This window comes from Guillardia theta (genome assembly GCF_000315625.1).
Source record: "Guillardia theta CCMP2712 unplaced genomic scaffold GUITHscaffold_63, whole genome shotgun sequence".
Classification (NCBI taxonomy): Eukaryota; class Cryptophyceae; order Pyrenomonadales; family Geminigeraceae; genus Guillardia; species Guillardia theta.
In genome coordinates, this window is record NW_005434611.1 from 444,825 (window position 1) to 459,012 (window position 14,188).

At 49.6% G+C, this 14,188-nt stretch overlaps 4 protein-coding genes across 4 annotated transcripts in view; 2 read left to right on the forward strand and 2 right to left on the reverse strand.

Moving 5' to 3' along the window:
- Nucleotides 1-1,593, reverse strand: part of GUITHDRAFT_142403 (hypothetical protein) — a gene marked incomplete at both ends in the record, with an annotated part of 2,623 nt that extends 1,030 nt beyond the window's left edge. Inside the window, 10 exons of the mRNA XM_005827939.1 lie at nt 34-102; nt 204-428; nt 488-577; nt 629-701; nt 757-851; nt 902-940; nt 987-1,015; nt 1,140-1,179; nt 1,230-1,319; nt 1,525-1,593. Coding sequence (XP_005827996.1) covers nt 34-102; nt 204-428; nt 488-577; nt 629-701; nt 757-851; nt 902-940; nt 987-1,015; nt 1,140-1,179; nt 1,230-1,319; nt 1,525-1,593 — 819 coding nt within the window. The remainder of the gene's footprint in view (nt 1-33; nt 103-203; nt 429-487; nt 578-628; nt 702-756; nt 852-901; nt 941-986; nt 1,016-1,139; nt 1,180-1,229; nt 1,320-1,524) is intronic.
- Nucleotides 1,594-4,298: 2,705 nt separating this feature from the next.
- On the forward strand, nt 4,299-5,210 carry GUITHDRAFT_153981 (hypothetical protein). The gene has a single exon (XM_005827940.1). It carries the CDS (start codon nt 4,484-4,486, stop codon nt 5,132-5,134), a length of 651 nt encoding a protein of 216 aa, XP_005827997.1. The 5' UTR covers nt 4,299-4,483; the 3' UTR covers nt 5,135-5,210.
- Nucleotides 5,211-8,620: 3,410 nt separating this feature from the next.
- On the forward strand, nt 8,621-10,119 carry GUITHDRAFT_158270 (hypothetical protein; the record flags this gene model as incomplete). Its single annotated transcript, XM_005827941.1, has 3 exons — nt 8,621-8,657; nt 8,901-9,688; nt 9,814-10,119. 3 exons carry the CDS (start codon nt 8,621-8,623, stop codon nt 10,117-10,119), a joined length of 1,131 nt encoding a protein of 376 aa, XP_005827998.1.
- Nucleotides 10,120-10,465: 346 nt separating this feature from the next.
- GUITHDRAFT_75159 (hypothetical protein) lies at nt 10,466-12,224 on the reverse strand (the record flags this gene model as incomplete). Its single annotated transcript, XM_005827942.1, has 4 exons — nt 10,466-10,563; nt 10,609-10,765; nt 10,813-10,977; nt 12,201-12,224. 4 exons carry the CDS (start codon nt 12,222-12,224, stop codon nt 10,466-10,468), a joined length of 444 nt encoding a protein of 147 aa, XP_005827999.1.
- Between the last annotated feature and the right edge of the window lie 1,964 nt (nt 12,225-14,188).

Here is a 14,188-nt window from a genome sequence, read left to right on the forward strand (position 1 = left end):
AGAGAGGGAGGGGAGGATGGGGAGGAGGAGAACCATCTCGACATTGTCCGGCAGGTTCAGCGTATGAGAGACGAACAGCATGAAATCCAATAGAGTTTCTCCCTGCCGATCCGTTACAGATCTCACCAACCTCTCGCTCCACTCGCTCCTCTCCTCCTTCCGACGCTGCCTCTGGTGCCTCTTAGTAAGCCTTCCACAGTCACCTGATCAGGAAAGCTGACGGAGACAAGCTTCAAGCTGCTAGCCCATCCCTCGATCCCACCGCTCTCTCCGTTTCGTCCCTGCCATAGCTCGCGGAAGGAGTCGCGGGTCGAGCCGCTCGTGTGGATCTCAATAGCATCTACTCTGATCAGAAGGTCAGGGAGCTGGCTGCGAGGTGAAGAGGAGGGTACGGGCTGCCTCTCAGGGAGGCGATGAGTTCCTGCGTGCTGAATGAGATCGAACGAGGGCAGGGGAAGGGGCGGCGGAGGGTGGAGAGGTGAAGTACTTGAGGGGTCCTGACGTAGTTGTTGGCGTGGATGAGCTGGAGAGGGCAGGAGGAGAGGCATCGCCCACACCCGTAGCATTTCTTCTCGTCCTGCCACCTCCCGTCAGCTGCACGAGGCCCTGACGAGGGTCAGGCGCACACCACGCCGCTTTGACTGATGGCGAGGACTGGGCATGTCGCTTCGCAGGGGCGGGGGCAGTCGGCTGGACACAAGCTGGGCCCGACCAAGGCGTCAGGAGCACGTCCCCGGTCCCTGAGCTGGGCCTCACCTGGGGTCGAAGGCTGCCTTGCGGAAGTGAGGGTCCGCATCATCGTTGATGGATACCATGATCCAGGGGCGCGCCGGCTGCAGCCATGAGCGCGCCTGCTCCGTCGTCAGCCCATTTCTCGCCAGCCTGAAGCGCCTCGACTCACAGAGGAGTACTCTTGCGCAGCTCGGATCCCCTCGTCCACCTGTGGGCGTCGATGAGGATGAGCGTGAGAGGTACAAGTTCCCTACGGCAGAGACGATGGAAGGATCAGCTGCACCTGTCAAAGTGTTGGTTCCAGAGCTCCTCCTGACTGTCCGACATCGTCTTCTCCACCGCCTCTTCTCTTCTGTCCTCCTCCTCCCCTCTTCCCTCTCCATTCCCCCTCCCTTCCCCAGACTTACAATCAATGCAGTCGACTCCTGCTAAAGTGTACGCAAAGGCCTGAGGGTACAACGTCAGCCTTAGGGCCCTTCTCCTCTCCCATTGCTCACGATGTTTCTGATCTGAGGGATGTCCTCATTGCTCGCTCCACAGATCAGCTTGATCCACGAGCCCTCCTCCAACCTAACACTCATGTCAACCTGCAGCGCCGGTCCCTTCTTGAACTAACGCAAGTTGGGGAGGCGAAGCAGCGAAGGGGGAAGGCAAACGTGCGCCATCAGGGATAGCTGTGCTGCATTTTGGTGCTGTCTTTGGGGTCTTCGTTGAGACTTTGCCAGCACACGTCCTCGTGAGCATTGAGCGGAGGCGACAACATGGTGAAACGCCCAACAACACTTTCTGAACCGGGTAGCAACCTGAAAATGAGTCCACGAGGGCGAGGAGGAGAGCAAAGATGATGCAGAGAAGTTTCATATTGCCTGTCATCAACCTCTCAGACACAGTGTGATGTGAATGATCTTGCGCTCTACTACTGGCTGTATAGCTCCCCACTGCCTGCTACGCCGGGTGCCCTACCGTCTACTAATCTCTCTTTACACAGCATCCTCAGGGTTCCTCGCTTTCTCTTGATCTATGTCATACCCTCCTCTGTTCATCTCACCTTCCTCACTCCTTCCTCTTCCTATGTTGGCAAACCGACTCTATTCTTCGACGAGCTCGCTCCACCAGTCTCCTCCTCACCTTGACCCGCCATTTGCACCGCCCACAACAGTCGCTTCGTTTTTTTTGTGCTTTCTTTCTTTCTTTTTATCGTAAAACTCCAGGCCGGCCGGGCCTGGACGGTAGTTACTTTACTGAAAGGAAGACTGCCGGGAACTGCCGGGTGCTGCTAGCTAGCAGAACAGGAGCAACACCAGCATCACAAAACGCAACCAATAAAACACTTTTTAAAAAAAAGTCTTTAGGAACAATAATAAAAGTAATTTAATTCATTACCGCTGCCTTTGCCCATGTTTGGAGACAGTATCATAGGATAACTAAAACTAATATAGAACTGACATTTCATTACCAAGAATCATACAAATATTTGTAAACCCTTTTGAGCTTTCTGAGTTACCCGGGGCTGGTACACAACAAACTGGGGGAACAGAAGCGGACCATATGTGAAAGTAACTTATTTCAGATCCTGGCTTCGTAGTAAACTTGGGGAACAGCCCCTGCAGGAGGCCAGGGGTTGACTTGAGCTTTATAGTGAAGAAACACGGGGAATAATCATAACCCCTACCTCTTTCTGACACACTTGATTGGACCCGTGATTGAAGCTTGATACCCTGACTTGACTATATCAGTTCCTAAAACCTTTTGTAAATTCCTCCACCCTACCCCGGCTGTCTGTGCTGATGCTTTTCTATCACCCCCTTTGGCCACTGTTTTCCCCCAGTTGACCCCCCACCCCCCTCAAAATCATCATGACCCTACCGCCTGTCTGTACCACCCACTTTCTCAAACAATCTTATACCTCTTTCTACCTTGTGTACAGAAACGCATACTTTCTAAGTGATAACACTATGATAAAATCAATACCCTTCAAACATTCTGTTCACACCTCCCCCACTCCCCACAATCTTCACATGCTCGTCGCTCTCTCTCTCAGGGTACCACCCAGGGACCAACGAAAATGTCCCTGGAGGGCAGCTCTGTTATTCCTCCTATACTACCCCCTACCCCCCTAAAATGAAGTAGTACGGATTCGAAATGACCCCCTTATTTGAGTCAAACTGAACCCTACCCACTGGGAGGAGTCTGCGCTTACAGCCAGTGCTCCTCTTCCCCAATTGGGACCAAAACATATAAAACTTTGTTTTTCATAATTCCGCTACAGGTTGGCTGGCGTTGTAGGGGCCCTCAAAGCCCAAGCAGACATCCTTGAGGATTGTATATGTAAACTTAAAGAAAATTGGGCTATCATTGAAGCTTTGGATCAATTGCAGCGCCTTCCTACCATCGGACACGCTATTGATAACTTCGTCACAAACCAACTCACATATACCCCTGCATATAAAATTCTGATCATCCTACAAGTGTTTTGAAACGTATATGTATTATTCAATGCTACTGAATTGGTTCACAGAGAGTAGGGAAACGTTTTTTAATGAATATTAAAAAATATAGTTTTTCAATAACTTTCTCCAACAAAGCTTTGTACCGTCTCTGAAATCTTAAAACGTGGAAGCGTTTTATAGACTGTACCTAAGTTTTCTGATTCCCAAAAGACTGTTTCTGATCCCTATCACTTTGAAGTGTGCGGTACAAACTAAACCAATTTTGTATGGAGACTTTGGTACTGTGTTCCCAACGATTGACCTTCATAAAACAAATTTAAGTAATCGGAGGGTTGTAACTTGCCATAAAGGATCTCGAGCACCCACCCCTGATTGTTTGCGATCTGGGGACGGGTACGGAAACTCCTCTGCACACCTCGATTGTGGCAAGTGCTTAAAGTTTTGTTGTTTTCAATGTTTAGTACCCGTCATCATCTAACCACAATTGATACAAAAGCATGGTGGGGTAGTACAAGACTTTCACAACTTTGAATGTCAATGTGTCCCAGGCCAAACTTTCAACACGAGGGATAAAAAAATCGATGGGGCATAGCCCACGACCACCCTACCCATTTCATTCATTCTTCGGTACCCACCATTAACTTGGACACTGATCTCATGGAAAATAGTTGGGTAGCTAAATACCCACCCTGGTATTTAGCAACTGTGATGAGACTACCCCACCTATCCATTACCACTGGGATACAGGGGGGTTAACTGACTGGTCTCATTGCAAACCGACGTCCAAGGGGGTGACGGCACCACCCACCCTCCAATACGCCATTAGGTATTGGAAACACTACGGGATCCGACCGCCTGGCCGACCCCCTGAATACGTAAGTCCTGCTGAATCTTAAACAATTGCTTTTATAATCTGCTACAAAATGGAATATAAAAGACAATATAAAGAATTTATATGTAATATAAATGTTTTTCCATGTTTTTTGAAGCTCCTGAGATATTTTCATTGGGCCTGGTAACGGGTGTCAGAAGACTTTTAGGTTGTAAAACTATTTTATCTCTACAATCCAAGTTTTTGAGAACTCCTTATTCACCCTGACCTCTCCCCCCCTCCGTCACCCTCTACTCTTACCCCGTTTGCATCCACGCGCACCACCTGTCCTTGGTCTCCTCTTTCTTGTTTTGCTTTGGCTTTCCCTCCCTCCCTCCGTCTCTTTTGCCTTGTCCTTGTCTTTGTTCATATTCCTGTTTCGAGAAATCTACCCTGTTCAATTTATTCCATTCCATCACCGAACGACGAAATGAAAATCTTTGCACTGGCGGTGTTGTTTGCCTTGGCCATGCCTGTGACTGCGTTGAACTACCAGAGCGTGCAGCCGGCATACACAGCGCAGGCTTCTGCATACGATATGAATCAGATCCATTCTCTCCCAGTGCCAAAGAACATGGAGCAGGATTATCGTGAAATGCGCATTGGTACCCCCTACGATGAGGAAGAAATGTACCACGTTGCCCGTGTTGCCTCCATTCGTGGTGGTATGGGTGAGATTGAAGACTTTGAGAGCGAATACAAGAGCATGAGAATGGGCAATGTCTTCGAGGACAACGAGATGTTTTCAGCTCCACGCGTGGAATCAATGCGCGGTGGGGCGGCTCCCCACCACACTTCTTCGTTTTACGAGAACCAGTACTCGCAGTATAGAATTGGCTCTGTATTCGAAGATGAGCTTCCTGCTCCCGCACCGGCTGGCTTCAAGAGAAGCCTTTCACTCCGTGGAGGAGGAGCTGATGACTTCGAGAAGGAATACCGGGAGATGAGGATGGGCTCCTTGTTCGATGAGAACGAGATGGAGGCTCCTCGCATCGATTCTCTCCGTGGTGGTGGTGAGGTCAATTCAAAGGATGTTGAGAAGAGCTATTCGGAACTGCGCATCGGCTCTGTCTTTGATTAATTAGTTACCGCGTGTGATGATTTACATTTCTTTCTTATAATGTTATTGTGTATAGTTAGTAAAACTTGGAAATCAGCCTGCAGAGTATGAGGTTACAGCGGCTGCGTTCGAGCATCTCAGATTCACGATAGTAACACATTGAGCCACGTATCGAGGATCGGACCGTCCGAGGTTGCGTTCGAGCATGGCACTGCGGCACGATCATGATCCTGAGTACTGTGACACACTGGGCCTCGGAGTACGGTCGTGGCAAACTTTCAGTATCGAGGATCGGATCGGACCGTCCTCACTGTCATGTTCATTAGGTTTGGTTCTCGCTGTCTCTTCTCGCCGTTTGGCCAGTGCGACAGTGTCAGGGTCAAGCCTCCTCGAAAGTTCCGAGCCCAGTGGAACTGGGACTCCCGGACTGGCGGGTCCCGAACCGCCGGACCCAGCCCGGCCCGATCACCACACTGACAGCCAGTGACGGTGAGACGCATACCCGGCGTGGAATCCCCGGGAGCCCGGTTTGTAGCCCCCGGTTTTTCGAAGCCTCGTTTACCGTTTGCGGTAGGGGTGGGGCCGAGCCAGGTCAGGGGTGGGCGGCCAGGGGGTGGGGCGAAAGTGCGAAGTTTGAGGGGGGATGAGGGGATCCGACCAACAAAGGAGAATTGGTTCGCTTATGAAGGGGGGTAGGGTGGTGATTTGGGGGTGGGGTACAAACAAAGATTTCAATGCCACCTGGCGAGGGTGCAACTGGTATCAAATTACTACTACCTCTGTCCTGGTATGTCATCGACCCTGGGAAGGGGTGGGGGCCTTGTTGCCGCCAACGATGGGTGGGGTGGTGCAAGTTTGCCCTGGGGTGGGTGGGGGTAGTCACGGGGGCATGCGGTGAGGGGGACTGGGGGAAGGGTAGCAAAGGGGATTACACTACCCCCACCCCACTTTTGTTTCACATAACCCCATGAAATGATGGATAAATCACCCGTACTTACCTATGTGATACCAACCCCCACTCCTATTAGTACCCCTGCTTCAGGATAAGTCTGTATCCAAGCTTTCGACGCTCATCAGGACCCTACCCCCTAGGCTTACTACAGCCCCACCCCACTCTACCTTTACCCCACCCCTCCGAGACTTCACTACCTTTCCTCCCAAAGCGTCGCCTTGGAGGACCCCAAGTTTGCCTTCAAGTCAACTCGAAAGACCCCTCCGTTTATCACCCCCACCCCTGGATATGGCTCCACTATCCTACCGCTATAAACTATCAGTTCTGTATTCTCTGCAATCAACCCCACCCCCCTCAACGACCACCCCTCTTTTGTAATATACACCCCTCCTTTCCCCCTTTTGTACCCCGTCATATCTCGTATCTCAAGAAATTGTACACTACCCACCCATACTTTTGGTATCCCAACCCCTGAAAGGAGGACCCCACCTCCTAGTGGTGTGACTTGCTATGGCTGCAGGGAAGGAGTGGGAGGGCAACATGCCTCGTCCCCTGCCTCTTCCTCCTCCCCTCCCTTCCTCTCATCCCCTTGGAGCCAAGGACTATCCTTACAGCTGAACGCCCGACGCCTCTCTTCCTCCCCATCCGAGACTCTCACCCCTACAGAATCATTTCCTTGCCCCCTTCACCTTACTCCTCGTCGAGCTTTACCTCCATACTTTGTTTCGAACCATCTATCTCTTCTGGTTCCCTTGCGTTTGTGCTCATCTTGATTAGACTGCTACCTCTCGTTGAGCCTCTTCTACAACAAACTTCAAACACTCGATCTTCGCTTAAATTCAAGAAAGCCAGATACAGAACCATTGTTTTATTTCCGGTCAAGTGAAGCGCCTCGCCGCCAGTTCCTTTGGCCGCCATCTCATTTATCTTTTATTGGTTCAAAGATTCAGTTGATTCCTGGTCAAGTGATCTTGGAGCTTGGAAAGCTGATTGTTTTGTGCTTTTCCGAGATTTTGGTAGATTCTTATCAATGCAGGTATAATCAGCATGCTTGAGGAATGTTTGCATGCATGAAAATTGTAGCAGTTTTTGCATCATGTTTGATGTCTTCCTCCAATGCTCTTCTGTTCCTCATCATCTCTGCAGGATGCAAACACTGGGTTCTTCCAACAATAAGACATAGCGAAGGATCCGGATAACCTGAAGATGGAAATATCCGGGGAAAAACGAAAGCAAGACGCTCCTATGAGCGCTCATGACTCAAACATGGAGAGATCTCCTTTTTCACCGGCAAACCGAGATGTACCTTGGCAAACAATCAAGGTGCCAAGGAAGAAAGGCTCGTCAAAGAGTATCATGTCAGTCACAATCACTCTGGTTGTGCACTCGATAGTTGATACTCTGCAGTGACGAGCTTTACTCCATTCCTGCGGGTGTAGTATCTGCAGCTCCGCCGATTCAACAGGTCCTCTTGCACCTTGATCTCCTTTTCATGATGTCAGTCATGGCAGGGTTTCGAAACTTCTTCACTCCCCCTCCAAATGAATTTCACCAACGGCAAAGACTCTCACCTAACCAGTCAGAATGGTGGTGTGAGTGTAGATCTCTTGAACAGGTGGGCTGTGAAGTAGGTTATGATCACATTTCACTAAAACCTGCTTGTATCAGATACAATGTAAACCAACAAACAATCCAGTCACAAGTAAGATCGTGTCGCCTCTTTTCAGACTTGAGACAGAATAATTTGCGTTGTGTAGATGTACATACTTTCGCAATTGGCAGCATATCAGGCTAGTCAGCAGCATCAAGATCCTCTCGTTATGCCGGTACGTATCCCTTCGCTTATTTACCATGACGATTGAGCGCTGAGTTGGTAGGGGTGGAACGCGCAGAATTTTCAGATGAATGAGAGAAATCTGAATTTCAATGCTCTTTATCAGGTGAAGAAGTTTGTCAGGATTGTTTTTGTTCAGCTGACATGTTGTCATAGGGAGCAGGGAATACCTTAACTGCCACACAGGTCTGGATCTTGATATTTGTGTGTGGAACATTACAACATGTCGCTGAACCTGATGCCTTTCAGAGCATGGGAGGAGTGAATAATGCTTGCAATGGAATGAGCAGCACTAGTCAGGTTGAAGATCTCCTTTTCATGTAGAGTTGATCCCTGAGCTTTGCTGCAGTCATTTGTAGGGATGCAACCTCCCTTCCTCAACCAGAATCTCAATGTAGGAAACTTCAAGCAAGTCTGGCATCAGAATGACTCCGTGTGGAACTCATCAAATCAACGCAACCTCCCGATTTTCCCACCAGCCACGTTGAGCATGAATATGAACTTGAATGTCAACAGCGGGGGTTTGTGGAATGTTCCAATGAATGTGGGAGCCGGGATCAGATTCCATGATCACCAATCGCATCTTCAATCCCAGCCAGTATGTCAACAAGAGAGTCTTCACATCCCCTCGACATATTCCGAAGTTTGTTCTTCGAACCAGCCTTTGTGTCCTGTCCAGCATGCAAAGACCGGATTTTCGGCCTTCTCTAAGGTGACCAAGATGAAGAAGCAGAATGGACATCAACAATGTCAAGTTGGTGAGCGGGGAAGCAAGAAGTCAAAACCTCTGTTGAAGCTTACTCGACAGGTAAGAAAATGATTCTCAGCATGATGTGTCTGATACCTTGTTTTTCTTTTTGCTTCCGACTTCCCTTGCTTCCTTCCTTCCAACCTTCATCGTGCGCTTCATTACCAGTTGTTGCCTACATACAAGGGGATCAACAGCAGGTATTTCGTAAGACAGAGCAAAATCCTTGGGCGCAAAAGAATCTACAATGAAGGCTTCGACGATGAGGCTGGCGATTACATCGTTCGTGCAGGAGACATCATCAATGAGAGATATCAGATATCAGTGAAGCAAGGGTCAAAGACTCCTATCTTGGGAAAGGGATCGTTCGGTCAAGTTGTATATGCCTTGGACCTGATCGAAAACTTGGGGGTTGCACTGAAGATCATCAAGAACCAGAAGCATTTTCACGAGCAAGCCAAGACAGAGATCGAGCTGCTCAAGAAGTTTCTAAGAGTTCCTGTGCCAGACTCGATCCCAATCTCAGAGTCGATATACAACGGGGGAAGATACCTACCTTGCACAGAGTGGGTGGAATATGCAAATGTTGTTAGGATGTTAGATACTTTTATTTTTCGGAATCATCAGTGCCTGGTCTTCGAGCTGCTTCCGATGTCTCTCTACGACCTTTTGAAGTTGTCCAAGTTCAAGGGCTTCCCCTTGTCTCTCGTCCGGAAGTTCGCGAGGAACATCTTGCACAACCTGGAGGCTCTGCGGGCACCGGAGGTGGATGTTATCCACTGCGACCTGAAGCCAGAGAACGTGATGCTCATCAAAGCGAACGAGCACAGGATCAAGGTGATCGACTTCGGATCAAGCTGCTCCTCGGGTTACAGACCGTTCACGTACATCCAGTCTCGATTCTACAGGTCTCCGGAAGTTCTTCTCTGCCGCTCCTACTCGTATGCAATCGACATGTGGTCATTAGGATGCATCATGGTTGAGATGCACACTGGAAGCCCGTTATTCAATGGGAAGAACGAGTACGAGCAGATGCAAAAGGTTCGCTGCTGTTTCCTTCTCTCTCTCATTCCCCCCCTGTACCTCTCCTCCTTCCTCGTCCTTCTCACTCAGTTCCCTGTGCCAGCCCTGTTGCACTGGATTCCTCCTCACTTTTCTTCTGACAGATCTGCGAGATGTTCGGGTTCCCTCCAGACCATATGCTGCAGCAGGCAGGTTCCAAGTCGAAGGTCAAGAACATGTTCCGCAAAGGGAGCAACGGAGGGTGGAGGATGTGTTGGCCGGGAGAGCGCGAGATTGTTACCAAGTCAAGGATCATGCGTGAGGTCATCAGGAAGCCGAACTCGACAGAGACGGAGCAGACGTACATGCTGCTGGAGGACTTGCTAGAGAAGATCTTGACTCTCGACCCGGAGGTTCGCTGCACGCCTACTGAGGCTCTGCGTCATCCTTTCTTCACTTCCAATCCGTAGACGCCAGAGGGTAAATGAAGAAGGGCAGGGGAGAGGGAGAGGGAGAGGGAGAGGGAGCTCGCGTTGATCTTGAGATGGTTGTAGATACTGGGGACTGATTCCAGCGCCATTGATGGCGGACGGACAAGGGGGACGAGATGAGGACTTGAAGAGCTGAGGGAAGAGTGAATGGGAGGAGGATAGCTCATGAAGTCGATGTCAAATTACAGCCAAAGAGTTGCTATCATTATTCAAAAGTACACCGTCGATTACTCAAGACAAAAAAAAAACAAGATTTTCACAAAATTTTCTTAATTCTGTTGTAAATCCGACTCGTCTAGTATCTAACCATCGGCATCGTCTTCTTTCACATCGCGTACTTGCGGGTCCACTCCTTCGCTGTGTTGATATATTTTTCCCTGTCAGTCTTGTAGATTTGCGCGATCTCGGGTACAAGGGGGTCATCTGCGGAAGATCAGGGGAGAGGATAGAGGGCACAACTACCCTTACCAGGGTTGGGGTCAGTCAGCAATGAAGACAACGATAGCAAAACTTTCGAGATTGTCAACGCCGGGCTCCACTGGTCCTTCAAAATATCCAGACAAATGCTCCCATTGGCGTTTATGTTGGGGTGATAGATGCGCGTTGTGAATTGAAGTTTAGGGGGCTGAACACAAGCATTAGCACGTAATCACCAAGAGCAAAAGCAACAACCTTGAAGGGATAATCTGCAGGGAAATGAATGTTCAAAAAGTATACTCCACCAGCATATGGGCTATCTGAAGGCCCCATAATGGTAGCCTGCCATTGAAACAAATCGTCTCCTACAGGTCCTGCGCTGCAGTTGGATGGGGGATCTTTCTGCAAATCCGCCAATTCCTGCCGCAAGATCAGATATGAAATCATGAGTGCAATCCTGCAAAACTCAAGCAAAAGGAAGGAATTTCAAATAGTGAAATGTCATCTCGAATTGTGATTGAAAGAACGCTTTCAAAACTTGAACAAGATGCTGTGCATGGAACAAGTTCTTACAAATATTCGCGCTCATTACACATTCTTCAGCCACACTTTATGAATGCTCCTCAAGTGAAGATGGCAAAGACATGGTGTGAAGACATCAGAACAATCTCACAGAAGGGGAAAACAGCGAAAGACTGATGAAGATTGAGACGAAGAAACAGTGTGCAAGACTGTGAGGTATAGAAACAATTGAACTCTCTCATCATAAAAAGCAGGTTCCCACTGATTCCACATTCAGTCATTGCGACAGGTATAACACCAAACATGATTTACGCAAATGTTGTAAAAGGATCATGATTTTCAAGGCTGGCAAATCGGTGCAGTAGAAAAAGCAAGAAAGGTAGACAAAATCGTAACAAGCGCCCAGCTGACGACAAAAAAGAGGGGTTGCGAGGGTGAGAGTAAAAGCTAGCCGCAAAATGAAGCAGAAAAAACGATTTTAGGCTGAGAAAGCCAAAGGGAGAACAAGCATCAGGCCCATCCATGACCTTGCACACTCAAGCTAGGAGACACAGCAAATGTAATGATTCAGCAACTCAACCATGTAATATAACCAATTGAGGTTTGTGTGGAGCTCCAATGTGACAAGTAAGAGTAGAGTAACAGTGGAATCAAAGCGTTTTCATAACCAATGCTGTAAGGAGAGGATGAACGAAAAGAAATGCATGATAAACTGCAATTTAGACAGAGCATGTGAAGAAAGGATGTCGCAATAAGAACATCATCATTTACACGGTGAAAGCTCTTAAAACACTAAGACTTTGGATTACGCGAAAGAGAGCAGTGTGGGTACATTGTTAGCTCCAAATTTCATCCTTTCAGAAACAAGCAAATGGAGATAGATCATGTTCATGAGACACGGAGCTGACTGAAGCCAGAGAAAGAATCAAAGCCCAAGCTGTAACGGACAAGGACAAACACAAGAACAAGGGTGTCGAATGCTCAACAGGGGTAAAAGAGCACAGGAAGAAAGCAGATGTGAAAGCGGAGAGTCAACTCAATGAAGGACAATGAAAGTACTCGATCGTGTGGATGGAGGAGGAGCCTGTGAACGAGAAACACGCTCATGCGCATCGCGCTACCTTGTTGATTCGCTTCAGCGCCATTGCTTCGGTGGTGTGACGCGGAGATTCGGGGGGTGGGGGTAGTAGCGAACGAAGGCCCGTCGGTGGGTACTCGTCAAATTTTGGAGGGGTGGGTGTGAGGCTTACAGGGGGTAGGGTAGAGAAAAGAAAGAGGGTGGTTCTCTACTTGTTGCTTGATCCGCGTGTAGAAAACTAGGTAGGGTGGTATAGATTACGATTACTACCCGGTTGAACGAGTTCAACAAGGGGGTAGTCAAGTTTGATGGTCATGCTAAGAAAGGGTAGGTTATCACAGTTCCATTAGTGGGTGGATCGACTTGAACTGTGGGGGTAGGGGTAGGAATTTGAGACTGGTGGAAGGGGGTGGGGTATGATGATACTTTGAGATCTCAGGTTGAGGTGGGGGGTGGTCGATGAGAGTTCAAGACTTTCGATCACATTGAGGGGTGGGGTGGTATGAGTCGGCTAGGTGGGACAGATGGGGTAGCATGGGGTAGTGGTGTAGTTTGATAGGGTGGGGTGGTGCAGAAAGGACATGGTTGGGTTTCCCAATGTACCCTACCGTTTCCACCTAGGCCCCACAATGACTACCCCACCCTCCTAGTGAAATTCGTTCATGACCCCACAGAATGGTAGGGTGAACCCTACCCGTGTTCAGTTGTCATCCCATAGATACTATCTGTGACACGAGCTACCCCCTTCGATTGAATCAGTACCCTACCCCCCTTTATCAAGCACCCCCACCCTCCTTCACTGCTTCCTACCTCTCATCACCCACATCCCCACTCCAGTACCCTTGTCTCCCTACCACCTATCAACTCCCCACCCCCCTTGAGGACGAAATTATGAGGTGTCCTCAGTACCCCACCCTATCTAAGATACGGATTGTGAGAGCCTTCCAGAGGGGGTACAATACATGACCCACCGAGAAAAAGCCAGTGGTAGTGAGCTATAAAGGTAGGGTGGGGTGGTGATTTGAGTGAGTGGGCTGAATGTGAAGAATGGGGGTCAGTGACCCAGGGAGGAGGGGAAGGGGGGGGGGAGGGGTTCTTGGATGAGGATAATGACGGGTAGGGTAGGGTGCTCCTACATGTGGAGTATTCTGTACGGGTGGGGTAGCTTTTCAAATAAAAATAATTTACACATGTCGTAAAATAGAATCTGATGTTTTATACAGTACCGCTAACATTTGAATTTCAATTAATATGTTTTTGAGGAACATCGTGGTACAGTTGATAAAGCCAATTAATGAAGGCGTACCAAAACAAATTTGTACCAATTAAATTATATGTACAGGAAATATTACCAGCACGAGACTTGAAGTACGGAAAGATTAACTACCAGTGCTCACAGTCAGTACTGCAGCAGAACCCTTGTTCCAACGAGAAGCTTCGAGAAGAGAAGCGCCGTCAGCAAAGCCTGGTCAGCAGTGGGGACGAGGGGCCGGACCCGCCCGGGACAGGCTTCTGAGTGTCCGTCACGGTCAGCCTGCCGCCTGATCATGCCGCAGTGCGGAACTCAGTGTCGGCCCCCGAACACAGCCCGGCGGGCCGCTGTGGAGCCGGGCCCCGGCGGCGTACTATCGCAGTGACCGACTCCGCCCAGTCGGCGAGACGCGCGGCCGCCGGGGCCCACCGTCCGATGGGCCACGCCGGGCCCGGGCTCGGGCCCGCCGGTCACTGACCGAGGTCACTAGCCCCGGCTGACTTGAACGGCACCGGCGGGCGGCGGCCCGGCGGTCAGTGACCCGAACAGATTCATGATGGGATCCAGCATGACGGAGCGACTGTACCTCGAGGACAGCTACAGGTAGAGCAGAGAGAGGGGAGGGAGCAGAGCAGAGCAGAGCAGAGCAGAGCAGAGCAGAGCAGAGCAGAGCAGAGCAGAGCAGAGCAGAGCAGTGCAGACAGTTCAGTGGAGACAGCAGATGCAAGATTTCAGCATAGATACGAGGTCCAGGAGGGAGAGGAGAGTTGGGTCAATGG